Source organism: Mesoplodon mirus, assembly GCF_964341445.2.
Source record: "Mesoplodon mirus genome assembly, chromosome: 12".
NCBI lineage: Eukaryota > Metazoa > Chordata > Mammalia > Artiodactyla > Ziphiidae > Mesoplodon > Mesoplodon mirus.
In genome coordinates, this window is record NC_138988.1 from 15,559,270 (window position 1) to 15,575,915 (window position 16,646).

The window sequence follows — 16,646 nt, forward strand, 5'->3', positions numbered from 1 at the left end:
TTGAATTTGCCTGACTAAACTTGTTCTTTTGATCAATGTGTTCTATTTTATTTGTGCTTTTCCAACTCTTTTATTTTTTTCCTTTCTAACCGTGTATTCTTGGAATATAGGCTTGTAGGCAACTTAGTTACTAGTTAATAATTGAACAATTCATATTGTTTGTGTCAATTATCTTAAATTGTATTGTTAGGCGGTGGTTAAACTAATCCAGTTATTATGCAAAAAATATTAGAGGTAAAGATGAAGGTCTTTTACACACATCTAGTCTCTTCCCCTTCCCTCGAGGCTCAAGTACTTACCAGCCTTATAGATCTGGAACACTACCTTTTATTTTACCAGGCTTACAGTACATGACACACTTCTGTAGGAAACAGTAATGATGCTCAGACAGGCAGTTGTGAGAGTATGTTAGCTGTTGGCTTCCTGAGCACACCACTCAACAGGATGCATAACCCATGCCTCCTAACTGCTTGCTTTGCACGCCATCTGTCAAAATGGCAATTTGCCAAATTACAGGCTGCTCTGGACCTCAGTTGCTCCAAATCAGGAGTTTTTCGTGAGTCCATGCTTTAATAGTACAAGCATCTCACTTGCTGTAAAATCTTTTTTTTTTTTGTTAGGCCTTGGAAACCAGTCTGATCCTCTAATACCTATTCTTTGAAAGAATGGGATAAAATGATTATCTGTAAGTATCATATGACTATGAGACATAATTCATCTAAGGACACATCTATACCATTGCAAGAAGGTCCAGCAATATTCTTGCTAATTTTTTTCTTTCTTTTTTTTAATTTAATAAGCATTTACTAACAGCACTAGAACAATAAATTTTTGAAGGAAAATATATTGCTTAATCCATTTTTATACATAAATATACACCATGTCATCATCTCAAGCTTTTGTTCAGGTCTTTGCCCAGCCAACTTTAATTCTTATACTTCCTTTGTTTGCAAAGGAATCGTACCTAGCTTAAACTCGTGAATTTACAAAACAGAGAGAAAAGAGAGAAAATTTGAGCCCAACAGTCAGCAGAGGGAATTTGCCTTTAATCCTACTGAAGCTTTCACAGGGTGTGACTGAGTGTGCACTGGCCCATGGATATGGTCTTTCCACTGAGGGACTCACTGTCTGCACTTCTTCTGGGGAGGGAACACCTTTCTTTTCTTTTCTGAATGAAATTCACAATGTCATTTTAACTATTCTCAGTTTCCACCTTACAGAATCTGTAGAATCTGAACCCTTCAACCTTTCCCTGTGAAAGCCTTCCCATTTTACTTAATGGTATCAATATTTTCATTATTAATAGCCATTTTCTGAAACATCTACTATAACTCACTTCTTTAGATTCAGGGGTAGTGCCATCCTTTGTTCACCTGCCTTTAACTGAACAAAACAGTTCATTTGGTTGAAATATGCCAAAGAAGTTAAATTTAGAGAGAGTTTAGGGTTCTGGAGACAAATAGGATCGAATTCCAGCCTCCACTTCATACTAAGTGTAGAGAGGTGAATTCAACTCTCTGGCCTACATTTGCCTAACCTGCAAATGGGAATAACTGTCATGAGAAACAGTGAGGATAAAATGAGCTAATGTACATATGTCAATGCCTAGAGGGGTGGGATAGGGAGGGTGGGAGGCAGACGCAAGAGGGAGGGGACATTGGGATGTAAGTATACGTATAGCTGATTCACTTTGTTATACAGCAGAAACTAACACAACAATGTAAAGCAAATATACCCCAATAAAGATGTTAAAAAAAAATGAGCTACTGTATGTAAAGGGCAAAACACAGTGCCTGACACATAATAAAGAGGACAATGTCCTCGTTATAATTATATTTGTTACGGCAGTTTAAAACTTCTAAGGAGAAAATTTTTCAGGTACTCTAAAAGTTTTACAATGTATCACCTTCACCTGAAAGGCAACCAGATCAGCCAGGATTCCCACCCCAAACCCACAGTGAGTAAGAAGAAACCATTTCAGGTAAAACTCTTCTGACAAGGCATCAGGCATCCTCAAGTCCCCAAAGACAACACATATTGACGTTCACTTTCTTCTTCTATATTGCCTCATGACATTGTATTTTCCAAAAAGCACATGAGAGCTTTTCTATTATATTGAAGACAATCCATGCAGTTGCCGGCACACTCAAGAGGTAAGTTATAGCATTTGTGAGAGATAGGAAAAAAGGTTACTGACATACTCTCCCTGCCCGAAGAGTCAACCAAGAATAGTGATGAACCCCGAAAGAATTTAATTTCTACCACTATAAACCCATATGAATAAGAACAAAAGAGTAGGCAGTTACCAACATGATTCAAACTGAACCTGAGTCTTTCATCTCCTCACATAATACAGAGACCAAATTCCCAAACAGAGGCCATGTCCCTGCACGTCTAATTAATTTACGATCATACACTTTGGCAATTTAAGACAGGTAAGCAACCTGAATATCTCTGCTGGATGGAAAGAGAAATTTACAAAGCTTAGGGGTTGTAAAAGCATTAAAATCTGCTCCTTTTCTTCATAATCCAATTTAAAACCACCCATTCAGAATATACACTGGATTATGAATGAGAATGAATTTCAAACTCTAGTTCATGAACCAGATGCCCAGCTGTGCAAAGCCCTTAGTTTACAAACTGATTATGTAAACTTGGGTGCTAGTAAGGTGGAATGCATTTTCTCACGGTATTCCCAATCACAGGGATGGGTATGTTGTGGTAAGCATAGAAGGATGATGATAGGAAACAAGTGACCTTGTATGACCAAGCATTAACTAAGATGGCCCTTGTTTACATTGACTTACGGTAGTTACTCAATAAAGTCACAATTTCAAGAGGTGACCAAGCGAAGACTCATTAGCCTTTACTTGGAGGATTTGGAAAAGTGTACTTCTTCAGTCGTGAAAAAAGTTTGGTTCATTAGTTCTGATGTGAAACTCTCTTAAATTGCATGATCTGGACCTGCTTGTGTGCCAAGGACAGGTGGGTGAAATAATAGATAAACAGGGCTCCGTGGAACCTGAAAAGACATTAACAAGCAGGGGCAGGACAAATAATACAGCAGAGAGACACAAACCTTGCACTAATAGTGATGGGCTGACTCCTATCAACCTCATGCTCTAAGGATGGCATCCCACTGCTGACTGAGCCAAGGAGAATGCTGTCACTGACACCTCCATTCACACTTTCACCAACTGACAGAGAGATCTAATTATAAATCAATCTCAGTCACAGCCTGAAATCTGTAGAGTGAAGTGCAGATTACTTTCTCCAGGGATGTAGTAACAGGATTTTTTTTTTTAAAGAAATCATTTTTAAAGATGCATGCAGGCACACCCTTCACTGCTACCTTATTCTTTACAGAACAGAATGGAAAAAATCAGGAACGGGGTCAAGTTACTCACAGGCCTTCAGCAAAACACTCGAGCAGCAGGGTGTCCCCTTTGAGGATGGTAACCGAGGACTCACTGCCACTCTCCGGAGAAGGCAACAGTAGTCTGGGTTTCCTTTGCTTGATTGAATTCGCTACAAAGCAGAACAGAAAAGGCTCAGATTTTTTTTTTTTTTTTCAAACTAAGAAAAGTAAACTCCTTTGGCACTCAATCTTTGTTAAAAAATATTTAACCATATGGACCTATGTGTGTGTATGTATATTTACACACATTTTAATTTATTTTCACACATTTACTTCACATGTATTTCACACATTTTAATATATTCCCATTTAAATAGATTCCACTCATACCACGAAGCATGGGTTGCCCTTCAGATGCATTAAGTAAGTGTTGCATCAAGTTTTATGAAGGTTATTATTTAACCCACATCTTCAAATTCAGAAGTTCAAACACTGTTCAAGATAATTAGTTTCTTGATGAAAGCCCTTAATTGACAGTCAATGGTTTTATATTCTACATTTTAATTATACCTGTTCATGTTTGATGGCCGTGTGTATTTTTCTTGAATTTAAATGTGCCTAAATATTTGACAAGCTTCCTGGGCCCTGCACCCAGAAATTCTGATTCAGGAAGCCTGTGGTGCACACCAGGCATCTATAAATTTATCAAGCTCTTTAGGTGACTCTACTTGCAGTCTCAGGCCCTCAAAGACAAACACTGTTGTAGGAAAGATTCAGAAGCATTCTCAGTAACTGGGTAAGGAATGTTCCATTTCTTATTTTCCTAAGAATACTTTCAAGTACAATGGAAAATGAGGAAACTTCCATTTTCAATGCAAACTTTGATTTCATTTCCAAGTGTTCACACAAATTATGTTTCACATCCAATATCAATGTAATTTGACGTGATATGCAAAGAGTAAACAGGTGACGTGCTGTTATCAGAGTAGAAGAATGAAAGTTACTGGTAGCTGTGTGTACCTTGCTATAGCTTCCTTCCAAGTGTTTATTTCTTGAAAAATAATTTTGCACATGTAGTATGTGCAATGATTTTTATTGAGTGCTGGAAATATATGACAATATATGTTTGTGTTATTGACCTCAAAGGAAATGATGTTGGCCATATATACCTAGTCAGTCCATTTTCAAACTGAGGGTGTACCAAGAGGAGCCCTCATCCAGCCCTGCCAATGTTACCAGTGTATTAGATATCTAAGTAAGCATGGAGGGTTCAATGCTGGTGCCAGTTTTAAAAGGAATATTTGTCGCATTCAAACAAATGATTCTTTTCTTTACAGAAAAACAGCCTACTATATAATTCAGGTTTACTCAGGCATCTTCCATAGAACACTACTGTGGTAAGTGTTCTATGGGAAACGAAAAAAAATAAAAACCTTTTCATAGAAAAATGAGTTTGGAAAATGCTGCAACCTATATTCTTTCTCAGTTTGTCACAATGGACAGTTGTATATTAAGTACTCCAAGAGGTCTTGCAAGGAAAATAACCATTTAACTTTCTTACACCCAACGCTTTCCCTATGTCTGTTACACTCAACCAGTCCTTTTTCCTTTTCTTCGTGTAACAGCTCTGAACCAAACTGCTGATCAACCATGAGAGACATTTTGGGAGACCTATACTAATTACTCCATTAAAAATGTGTTATATATGTGTATTTACTTATGTTAATTATATCATCTATAAGTATATAGGTGTATTTATATAGTTATGCATTTATAAATATCACTCCTTTTTACATATATTTAATGGGGACGGGAGAAAATAGAACCCTCTATGCTAAGGAGTTTCCTTACTAAAAGTATTAGTATTTTAATAAACTCACAACGGTATTAAAGGAAAAATTCAAATTCTAAGATGACAATGAGCTACCGTAGGTGAAAATAAATGTCAACATTCTGCACGTCATCAACTTACCCTTGGAACCAATTTCTGTGGATGAACTCGAGTCATTAGCATGCTTTACTGAAATAAAAAAATGGAAGAAAAAAACTCACAAACACAATGGTAGATGCAGATATCAAAACAGAATGAAAAGCCATAGTTTTCTCTTAGAAAAATTACAAAATGAGATATAACCATGCTTCACTAGAAAAGCACCTTTGGGGATATAGTTGAAAATATTTATAATGAGCTTAATCTTGAACTATTACAGATGAAATCCAGGTGGAAAAGATACAAATTATAGCTCCATTAAAGAGAACTGAGGTTGCCAAAGGGATGCTATAGTGAAGCCCTGGCATAGTGAATCTACACACAATGATGAAAAAATTATGAACCAAATTAGACAATGGAATGGTCATGCCAACTTTTGACTCCACCAGAGCCAATTACTCAGTCAGTGAACTGCTGGAGATTATCTCCGCCCTTTGAATCTATGGTTCTTTCTCCCACTAATAAGGACTGTTTTTAAATGTAGGAACCCAGACTGGCATCTGCAGAATTAACTAGGAAATAGGAGCAATTCAAGTAAGTTTGCCAATTTGGGAAGGACAAAAAAGCTTGATGTGATAAAAATTGTAATACTGCTTCTTTTTATTTTTGACTCTATTCTTTTCTCCCACATTGTCAGCCTGCCGGTTTATCCAAAATCACAGAGATCCAGAGCCTGAGACTTGCTTAGAAAACCCTGGAATTTCCTTGTGTATTTCACCCAGGGGAAATGACTAGACCTTCCAGACGTCAAGTGAAATACATTTGTACTGTGAATTGAGATTTGATTTTCTGGATGCAGGAGACAGAGCTACTGTCGATGTACAGCTGCAGATGCCTCTTTCATTGGGATGACATGTCTAGAGTTGAACTAAACACTGGTGGAAAATATCAACCCAGCTCTAACTGGCTTCAACCAGAATAAAATTATAGACACATTTGTATCCCCCATTCATGCTGGCACGATAAATTATTTGGACTTACAACTGTTAACTGTTAGTTTCATAGGCATTTTCTGCACAATAGTCCTTAATCTTGGGAATGCAGCAAAGCAACAGTAGTCATTCCGACTGTCTTTTTCTTCCACATTTGCGAAGTACAGATCTCCCTTTTGGCTCATGTATACTCTTTCATCTTGTTCGATGTGTTCTAATTCTGGAAAAGAAATATCTTGTCATTAAAAGGGGCAACTGTCCTTTATCATGTCTCATCTCCTTTTTTCATTATCCTCTCCTTTATATGAATTTTATTTTATTTTTCATGTCGGCTCTTCCTATTCCTCGCAAGTCTGGTCTTACTATAAAAGCAATTAGTGAGTAAGAAGTAAAATACAAAAAATAACAAAACCCTCGGGAGTGCACTTATCAGTCTGGGCATTCTACCTCTCCTGATAATACATGACTCTACCTGTGCTTTATGGGTCTGCACTGGCTTATCTGAAAACTGGTCCAATTCAGATAATGGCCTTATTATTACTCTCATTTTATTAGGATCATATTTCTTCAAAACAAATTTCCACAAAAGTGTGTCTGAGATATTAATCTCTCTTCCATAGATACAGCCTGGAAAGTTCTAAGATGAATGGAATCTGGAACTTTGGCTGCAGCCAAGAGTAGCTTCTTTTGCTTTCTTTCAAATGCTGTATGATTATTATTTTTCTCTGTGCGACACAATGGGGAAACATTTAGAGAGCCCTGCTAAGGCAGATGCCAGAAGTAGGCTTTACAAGAAGCTGGAATTCCAAATCAAAAATTGGTAAAAGTTTTTGACAAATTAAACACAAAAGTTAATACTAATTTCTATGTGCGTCACTGTATGAAGTGGGTACAACATTATTAACAGAGAAATTTAAAGCTAGCAACACAGATACAAGCCATCCTCAGTTTTGACATGGATAATATCCCAAAGGTAAGTAAGTTGTTTGGAATACAAAAAGCATTTCCTTCATAGACATACTTTATCATATCAATAAAATAAATCCTCTACTCTTTCCAGATATGACAAAATCAAGAAACATATTTAGTGGTTTTCTAGTGCTTTCATGTATATTTAGAACTTAGAGAAGACAACAGATAGAAATAGTTTTTAAAATCTACTTTATTTCACATTGACAACCATATATTAATTTTTTATCTTTAATTCCAGTATGTTATTTTACATGATGCATGAAATTAAAATATGCCCTTATGCATTCAACAGAACATTACTTACCAATATTCATCCAATAAATGTGTAAAGGTGGGAGGCCTTTGGGAGGGTTGCACGGGAGGACAATTGGATCGCCCTCCTCCACTTCAAGAGGGTCAATTTTTTCTTTTGGGAATTTTGGAACATCTGGTATAAAAAATCATTTAAAGACATTATTTAAAATTTATGTTACAAGTAATGTTTTAACGTTACAAGTAATATCTTAAAGCATTCTTCTTTTTAAAAATTAGAGCATTTTAAATAAATTCAGCACCCCAAATCTTGGTTCTCGTATCTCTCCTGCAGAGGAAAATACTGTTAAAAATATGTGGTGCATCCTTATACAACCTTAAAAATATTTCTGCATTCTCTAACTGTAGACAACAAATATTTTTTTGCTCTGACATCAATAAGGCAACAGCATGCTGGTGCATATTTCTCTGTGCAGACATGTAAGCTGTGAGTGACAGGAGTTGCTCGTTTTAAGTTTTGATAGATAAGGAATCTTTTTTCTCCAAACACTGTGATTTATTTTTAGGGAGATACTTATTTTCTGTCTTTTGCTTTATTGTGAAGCCCTTGAATGTGATTGGCAAATATTCCATTCGGAGCATAATCAAACTAAATAAACAATTCAAAGCCCACGTGGGGAAAATGGTACGAATGCAATGAAAAGCCAAACATGATCACTATATGTTGCAAAGAAAGTCATTCACATTGAAATCACTCCCAGTAAATGAAATATTAAGTGAAATGGAATTGATGTAGGAAAGGAGAGTTTGCAGTATTTCAGCATATTGTTTCTTTCCCATGCTGGAATCAATTTCCTAAAAATCAGTGCATTGGGACTATAAGTCACAACTGGGCAGAAGTTGAAATCTGACACCAATGTTTGATATTCCTATGAAGTTATTTATAAAATAGTTTTAGGAATATTCAAAATATATTCTGCCTCAACATTATTTGTACCTTTCAATTTTGTTATGGGAATTTGCATTATAGAATTACTCAGACTCTGATGGACGAGAAGGACCTTAAGAAGGTATTTATAACCTTCCTGACCTCATGGAATTTATTAGCAGGTTTTCCATCTCTGTATTTCATTCTTAAATTATGGTTCACAAAAGATTATCATTATTCTTGGGAGTCTAAAGATATACTCATTTATTGTAAAATTTCTTCTTGAGAAGCTTTGTGCAGTTCCTGTATATTTGTTCCCTTGCCCCTCACCTCCTAACCTAACTCCTTAGTGATTGAGGGAATTTGCTGACATTTCTTATCGATGCACTAGCTGGTTACAGTGAATTGCTTTTTGTCTAAATTCAAGGACCTTTCAAAGCTTAACACTGCAGGGGGCAGTGTGGTTATTACACTGCTTTTGTCAGTTCAAAAGGCAGGCATCAGTCATGTGACAGTCCTCAGTGGATTCCCTCATGGTCAACTCATTGTAATAGATTTCTCCTGGTGAGTCTGGAAATACATCTGAGATGGTAACTATTTTGGAATCATCCTTTTGCTCTAGGTAGCATGAAATTTCCAGCAAAAAATGGGAAAGAATGCTGAGTACATTCCCTACCTTTACCTTGTAGATAAAATATCATTACCACCTATTTGGTAAAGACTTAGCTTTGACTGACAAATGTTATGCAAGTCATTTTGCAGAAAGTGTACCTTATGCAAGTAAAGTAGAGTAACTTACAAAACTAGTATGTACCCTAAGCTCCAAATTCAAATCACCTTTTACCGAAACTTGCTATAACTGAAGCCCGGTGTTTGTTGGTATTGAAGTTAGCTGTGTTGCATGGCAGTTATTGAATCTGTTTATATACAGATACAAGCAGCAAAAGAGGAAGGGAAACATAGATTAGGAATGGAAGGAGCATGTAATCCTGTTCTATAACCAGCAAACTTTACAGTGCCAAATATGAATATACAGTTTTCTGGGTGGTATCTATTGTAAAGTAGCTAATGAAGTTGCACAAAGCCCTACTTGGAGAGCCTCCTCTTCAGTAAAAATTTAATAATTCAAACAGATAGTATTGCCAGTGAAGCACTATCATCCTTGCATTAATTAAATCTACATTATAAAATTCTAATTACAAAAATGTAACTATGTTATTCAACTGGCTTCCAAGGCATCAATAATAAAAATAAAATAAAATAAAAATTAGAAGTCTACAAAACCTTTATCACATACCATAAATCTTTGGAATAGCTTTAACCAAAGATGAAATTAATACCTGGAAACAGGGAAGAATATTTATATATTTAATAATTTCAGGTCTAAGAATAAACACTGTAAAGGACATAAATTTGTCAGGTTTTCTTAAGTCTTACTCTTTGACTCTGAAACTATTTAGCGAGTCTGTTGCAAAGCTAAAAAGTGAACATGTTAACATCCACAGATAAATGTGAAATTTAATTACTCCAACTTAACAGCAGGCATGAAGTTGACCTTAATTCAAATAAAGAAATGAGTCTATTTAAAAATAACTCCAACCAATGACTGTTGCTAATTGTGTTTCTCTGGTATAAACATTAGCATTGTTGAGTCTGGACAGATGCAATACTTTAAAAAATTAATTGTAAACAATTGTTTTTCTTTTGCGTGAGCCAACTACCCTGCTTTAGCTTACCAAAACATTTCAAATGAGTGCTCCATCATCACCAAAAACAAAATCATTTAATTGTGTTTCAGTAAGACTGGACTTGACCATGGAATGATCTCTTTGCAAAGGGATCAGAACCAACTTCTACATAAGCATCTACCTAAGTAGGACTTTAAAAATGTTTGGAAATCCCATAATAATCAAGTCCAGATGAAGCTATGAACATTTTGTCCCTATCAGTCTACCTGCATCAAAAAATCAAGCAAATCATAGCACTCATATCTTTACTGTTCTCCAGTAAGTTTCCACATTTACTATTCAGTGTAGCAGACAGATTTCTAGTAACAACTCCAAGGGTACAATTTCCTGAAAACCCATCTAGCATGAAAAACCTTTCCTAGAGACAAAGCAGCTGCATGCTAGTCTTCTTATTGGAGCTATCAACACATGGCAAACCTGCAAATACAAAATCTCTAGGGGCTCTACAACTTGAGGTGCTGACAATTGGTTTTGAAACTCATCATCTTAATTCTTTCAACTTAATATACTGAAAAAAATAACATCTCTGTACTTGAAATACAGAAGACTTCTGAAAAAGGTATTTTTTATCTATAGGATAGCCTACAGGATAAACTAGGCTCTAGCCCAGACACTAAAACTAACGGCTATGTAGCTTCAGACCAATATCTTTACCCTTCTGTGCCCCCTTTTACTTTTCTCTGGCATCCTAGAATCCTTTCATCTCTCTGGGGTCCTCAAAAGTCTCACTAGGTTAGAAATTTCTTAAGAGCAAGCTGTAGAGTCCCACCATTCCAACACACTTAACAGTAAAGAACTGTAATGAAATGGCATCAGAGTAATTTAATTAAATACAAATCTTTCTAACAAATCACTTCAATGAAAAGATACTGGTGACTTAACCACCATCAAGTTATGTAAACTACAGATAATCTTTCTCTGGCACCCAAAGAATAAAATCAAATCTCCCTATATTCTCTACCTCTCTGTGAGTCTGATAATTACTGCCAAGGTATGTTCAACAAAGAAGTAAAATGCTTTCTGACTCATCTAGAAGATGTGTCAAAAGAATGATCAAAGCATAGGCAACACTGTGTAGCATCACGTTATACACGTGCTCTGGAGCCAGCTGCCTAGGGCTGAATCCCGGCTTCATCACTTACTATGTGACCTGAACCTGTTACTTAATGTGGTTCAGTTTCCTCACTCATAAAATGGAAACTGTCATGACACCTAATACATTGATTTGTGTCAAAGTTTAAATAAACAATTTCATATAAATCAATTAACATAGTGCCAGGCACTTAAAAATCACTCAATATATGTTGGCTCTTATTCAAATGTTTTCACTTTGCATGGTACACCCAGCCACATTGTATGGAGATGAGATGGGCAAAGGGACAAAGGGCTTTCCTTTGCTGCTGTTTCCGATTTTTTGTGTAGCCTATATCATAAAAACTTTTGCAATTTTATGTAACTATTTGGAATTAATTTTATTAAAGAAAATAGGGAGGGGGCCAGAGGGAAGAAACACTATGTATTTCATGGAGAACCTATGATTTGTTTAATGAATTATTCTGTACAGCCCTTCCTATGCCAAAAAACTTTATCTATTTTGACTTCTCACTGTTTACAGGACTGGCCTGGGGAGCTTTTGAGTGCCTTTCATTTCCCTTGAATGTGCTCTCGGCAAATTGCTTACAGTCTGGCACCATTATCATGAATGCATGCTACTGAGCTCACATGCTGTATCACCCTTAACTCCAGTTTCTGTGTGCAAAGAGATTTAATTGATTCCCATTTCCTGTGGTGTACCCCATTAACCCACTTAGAAGTACAGAGAAATAACATTGCCTTTCAGTCTATGAACTCACACTAAGGAAGGACAACCAATTCAGCCCATTTCATTCTAGTCATTCACATACTCTGACGGATGAGAGCAAAATCCCGGGCCTTAATTAAACCTTTAAAACTCTAAGTTGCACTCTCAACTGAACAAATTGATCTTCTTTGGTTGGTTTGCATATATTAGTAGAAGAAGTTAACATATGCTACTGGACCCCTGCTTTTGCTAGCCCTCCCAAATCAGAGCAGTAAATAGCCAAGATATGTCTTAAGGAAATTGACCTGATGAATCGGAGGAAGCTGTACAAATGTAGAAACCCAGCACATTAAAAATTCAAGTTGGTTTCCATTAAAACAGTATACAGATGATTTCATCCCTAAGCCTGCCATTTCTTACATTACTTTAATAGTGTGTAGATATTGCATTATTACTTTTATTCATTCTTTTACTCTTTAGTCTATGAACTAATAAGTCAATCACTGATAATATGCATTCATGCAGCATCAAGACAATGTAGAGGAGGAAGAATAAGACAGGATGCTATCTTTCTCACTTTTAAGCATCCTGATTAATCACATGACAGTCAAAACACTCTCCCAAACAGTAAATAATGCTTTTAAAATTCCATAGAATTTACACATGGATACTCCTAACATTACTAATTATTGCTAACATTTCTTCTTGTAATAGTCAAAAGTTAGAAACAATCCAAATGGATATCAACTGGTGAATGGATAAACAAAATGTGGTATATCTGTATCATGGAATATTATTCAGCCATAAAAATGAACACACTACTGATTTATCCTACAACATGAACAAATCACAAAGAACAGGCTAAGTGGAAGAAGCTAGATGCAAAAGATCATATATTGTATGATTCCATTTACATGAAATGTTCAGAAAAAACATTTATAGAGGCAAGAGTCAGACTGGTGATTGCCTGGGGCTGGGGGTGGGGAGAGAGAGCACCTACAAATGGGCACAAGAAATCTTTTGGTGATGATGAAAATGTTCTAATACAGACTTTTAATGATAGTTATACTAAAAATTTTTATGAAAAAAATCACTGATTGTGTACCTAAACACATAAAATTTATGATGTGTAAATAATACTTCAAAAATTATTTAAAGAATCCAAGGTAAGGAAAATTAGTATAGGCTAAGATGGACTAAGAATGCTAAGTGGAGAAGGCTGATCTGTGCCCTGAAGGATGGATAGTACTGAACAGCCAAAACAATAATGATTACATCCTTTTAACTCCACTGACGTCTGTCATAATGAAGGCAAGAAAACAGCTCACCTTCTCCCCAGACCCACTCACCACACCCACAGGATTTAAGTTTCTTGGTACAGTCTTTGTTTTGTTCACTGCTGTATCTCAAATTACTAGAAGAGTGTCTGCCACATGAAGGGAGCTTAATAAAGATCTGTTGAATAATTCACTAACTCTCCATGCCATATCTTGGAAAATCCATTTAGTTAAATGATTTTCCCCATGTTTGAAAATAGCACGTTGTGTTTGGTTGGTTGTTTTTCTTTTACTCTTTCTTTTTCCAGCAAACTCAACTGCAATTTTGTTAAAAGCAGAAAAGTAAACATTGTGTATAAAGGTCTGTTTGTAGGGAGAAATAACCAGATTTTTAGCTACTGTACTTGTGTTCAAACTTAGGTGGATCAAGCCTTTAAGGTTGGTCTAAAGAAAAGTTTAAGAAAAGAGAGATACAAACTCTAAAACTCAAATTACAAAGTTTAATATAAAAGAAGAATCAATTCTTTACAGCTTAAGAGAAGAATCAACTGATAAAGGTCGTAGGAAGCTTTAAATGGTCTCTGATTTATAAACTCCTAAGAATTGGGGTGGCAGTCCTATTCAACATGTAAATGATTACAGAAAGCTGTTAGATGATGAAGTAATTTCAGGAGGGGCTGGAAATGATGCATAAGAAACCTAATTTATTTTGCTCTTTTCTATAGCAGAAAAGATGGAGCAATTATCCACTACATAGCTCAGATTCATCTCGTAACTACAATACTAACAGATTCTGGCCAGAATTATCCTTACATTGTTCATGTCTTCATTTGGTCTGCTTAGATAATGAGAGAAAACACTTTTTTAAATCCTCATTGTAGAATCTTACACTAAAGTGTGCCATTTCTTTCTCTGCAATACATCTAGCAACTGCCTTTTTCCTTTGTGTCTCCATAGCAACCACTAGAATTCAGGTTAGGGATCACCCTCATGCCTTGTCTTCTACAACAGATTTTTAACATCTCCCTTTCTCTCCCTCTCTCCCATCTTATTTCAGTCAACTAGATATATATTGTATAGTTACAGTTCTGTTATAGACTATAGTATAGTTATATAATATAGACTGTAAGTATAGCTGTATAGTTACAGTTATATGATTTTATGATTCTCAACCAGTTTTCTGACCCAGAATTCATGAACATTTCCTACTATCATTTCAAACCCAAACTCCAGAGGCCAATTTTCAACCCTGTATGCCACTGCTCTGTCCATTATTATTCTATAATATCACACTTAATAACCCAGGATATCTAATTAAGACAAATCAGTATGCTACATACTTATTAATTTTATATACATTAAAAGACCATTTATAAAATAAATGTAAAGAAGAAAAGAAAAGAAATACAACATTCTACCTACCACCCATCATAAGAAAAACATAAAATCACCATCATCTTTCTGTTTGGTGCAGATCCTACTACCCCTACCCCATTCCATCAGAGGTACCTACCATCCTAAATTTTGTTATCATCATTTTCTTGCTTTGCATTATAATTTTACCACATGAAATGGTACTCCTAAACAATATGCTATTAATTTTTACATACACTGACCTTAAATAAATAAAATCACCCTTTTTTTCTAAGATTTACTTTTACTGTTCAACATATTCTTAAGGTTCATCAATTTTCACTGCTGAGTAGAATTCTTGTATGACTATACCACAATTATTTCATTCTATCACGAATGAACTTAAGTTTTTTCCAGTATATTTTAAAAATACAAACAATGCTACCACAACTATTGCTGGTGCACGTGGGTAAAGAAATGGAATTTCTGGGTCATAGGTGAGAACATCTTTAATTAAGGAGGCAGTGACAAATATTCTCCACAGTCCAAGCAGTAAACTGTTCTCATCAGTGGTGGATACGTGTTTTGGTAGCTGCATATTCCCACCTAAAATTGTTACTCTCAGACTTTGTTATATTTCCCAATTTTGTGGGATCAAATGCTTTTATTATTTGAGTTACAGTAGATCTATTTCTGATTACTAATGATATTAAAAGCATTTTCATATTTTTATTGGTCATACCAGTCTGAGGTGCAAGTTCATGTCTTTTACCACTTCATTTTTTGTTTTTTTCTTAGAGGATGGTAAAATTATTTATAAATACATTAGTATTATCTTTAGTTATATTCATTGGCCATGATTTTTTTTCTGGGTTGTGGCTTACCTTTTCCCTTTCTTCCTAGGGTCTTTTGATGAAAAGGGAATCTAAAAATCAAATGTAGTCAAATTATCCTTAATGGAGATTTAATTTGTCTTGTTTAAGAAATCTTTTTCTACCCTGATGTCATAAATACATTGTCTGAGTCACTTTCTAAGTTAAAAAAATTTTTTTCCTTGCAAAGTTAAGCCTTTAATCCACTTGGGATGTAGTTTTTTTTTTTTATTACTTTTTTTTTTTTTTGCGGTACGTGGGCTTCTCACTGTTGTGGCCTCTCCCGTTGCGGAGCACAGGCTCCGGACGCGCAGGCTCAGCGGCCATGGTTCACATGACCAGCCGCTCCGCGGCATGTGGGATCTTCCCGGACCGGGGCACAAACCCATGTCCCCTGCATCGGCAGGCGGACTCTCAACCACTCCGCCACCAGGGAAGCCCGGGATGTAGTTTTTATATGATGTGACCTAGGACTTGAAATAAGTGTGTCTCTATGTGGATAATCAGTTGTTCCATACCATTTAGGTGGAGGGAGGGAGGGAGGGAGGGAGGGAGGGAGGGAAGGAAGGAAGGAAGGAAGGAAGGAAGGAAAGGAGGGAGGGAGAGAGGGAAAGAAAAGAAAAAGAAAAAGAAAAGAAAGAAAGGGAAGGGGAGGGAAGGGAAGAGGAGGGAAGGGAAGGGAGGAAAGAAAGGAAGAAAGAAAGCCCATGCCAGCTCTTTCACACTACTTTTACATATATGAGGGCTGGTTTAATGGGTCCTCCATGCTGTTCCACTGGCCCATTTTTCTAACGCTGTGCAAAACCATAGGCTTCATTACTGGAGCTTTACATTGAGTCTTGTTATCTGATAAGACCAACTCCTCCTGACATTCTCCGAGTTTCTACCAAACCTTGCACCGTGTTCCTCAAATACATTTGGAAGTCAAACTGGTCACATTTCACAAACAGACAAACAAAAACCAAACTAGAGAGTTTTGACTTTGATTATTCTATACATCAAGTCATGAAGAATTAAACTTTTAGCTTTACTGAGTCTTCAGATCAGTGAAAATGGTATTTTTTTCCCACATCTAGATCTTTTAAAAATGTTTTTCAAAAAATATGTGTACTTTTAACACCTCCTTCTTGGATTTATTTTCTGCTTCTATACTACTGTTCCCC

At 36.0% G+C, this 16,646-nt stretch overlaps 1 protein-coding gene across 3 annotated transcripts in view; it reads right to left on the reverse strand.

Annotated features, from left to right (window-relative positions):
• The window catches only part of CHL1 (cell adhesion molecule L1 like), a gene marked incomplete at its 5' end in the record, with an annotated part of 78,806 nt that overhangs the window by 51,024 nt on the left and 11,136 nt on the right, over positions 1-16,646 (reverse strand). For 2 of the 3 annotated variants that reach the window (XM_082638237.1, XM_082638235.1), the window contains 4 exons: positions 3,408-3,528; positions 5,331-5,378; positions 6,330-6,500; positions 7,557-7,679. In XM_082638237.1, coding sequence (XP_082494363.1) covers positions 3,408-3,528; positions 5,331-5,378; positions 6,330-6,500; positions 7,557-7,679 — 463 coding nt within the window. The remainder of the gene's footprint in view (positions 1-3,407; positions 3,529-5,330; positions 5,379-6,329; positions 6,501-7,556; positions 7,680-16,646) is intronic. The other variant, XM_082638236.1, reaches the window with a different exon arrangement.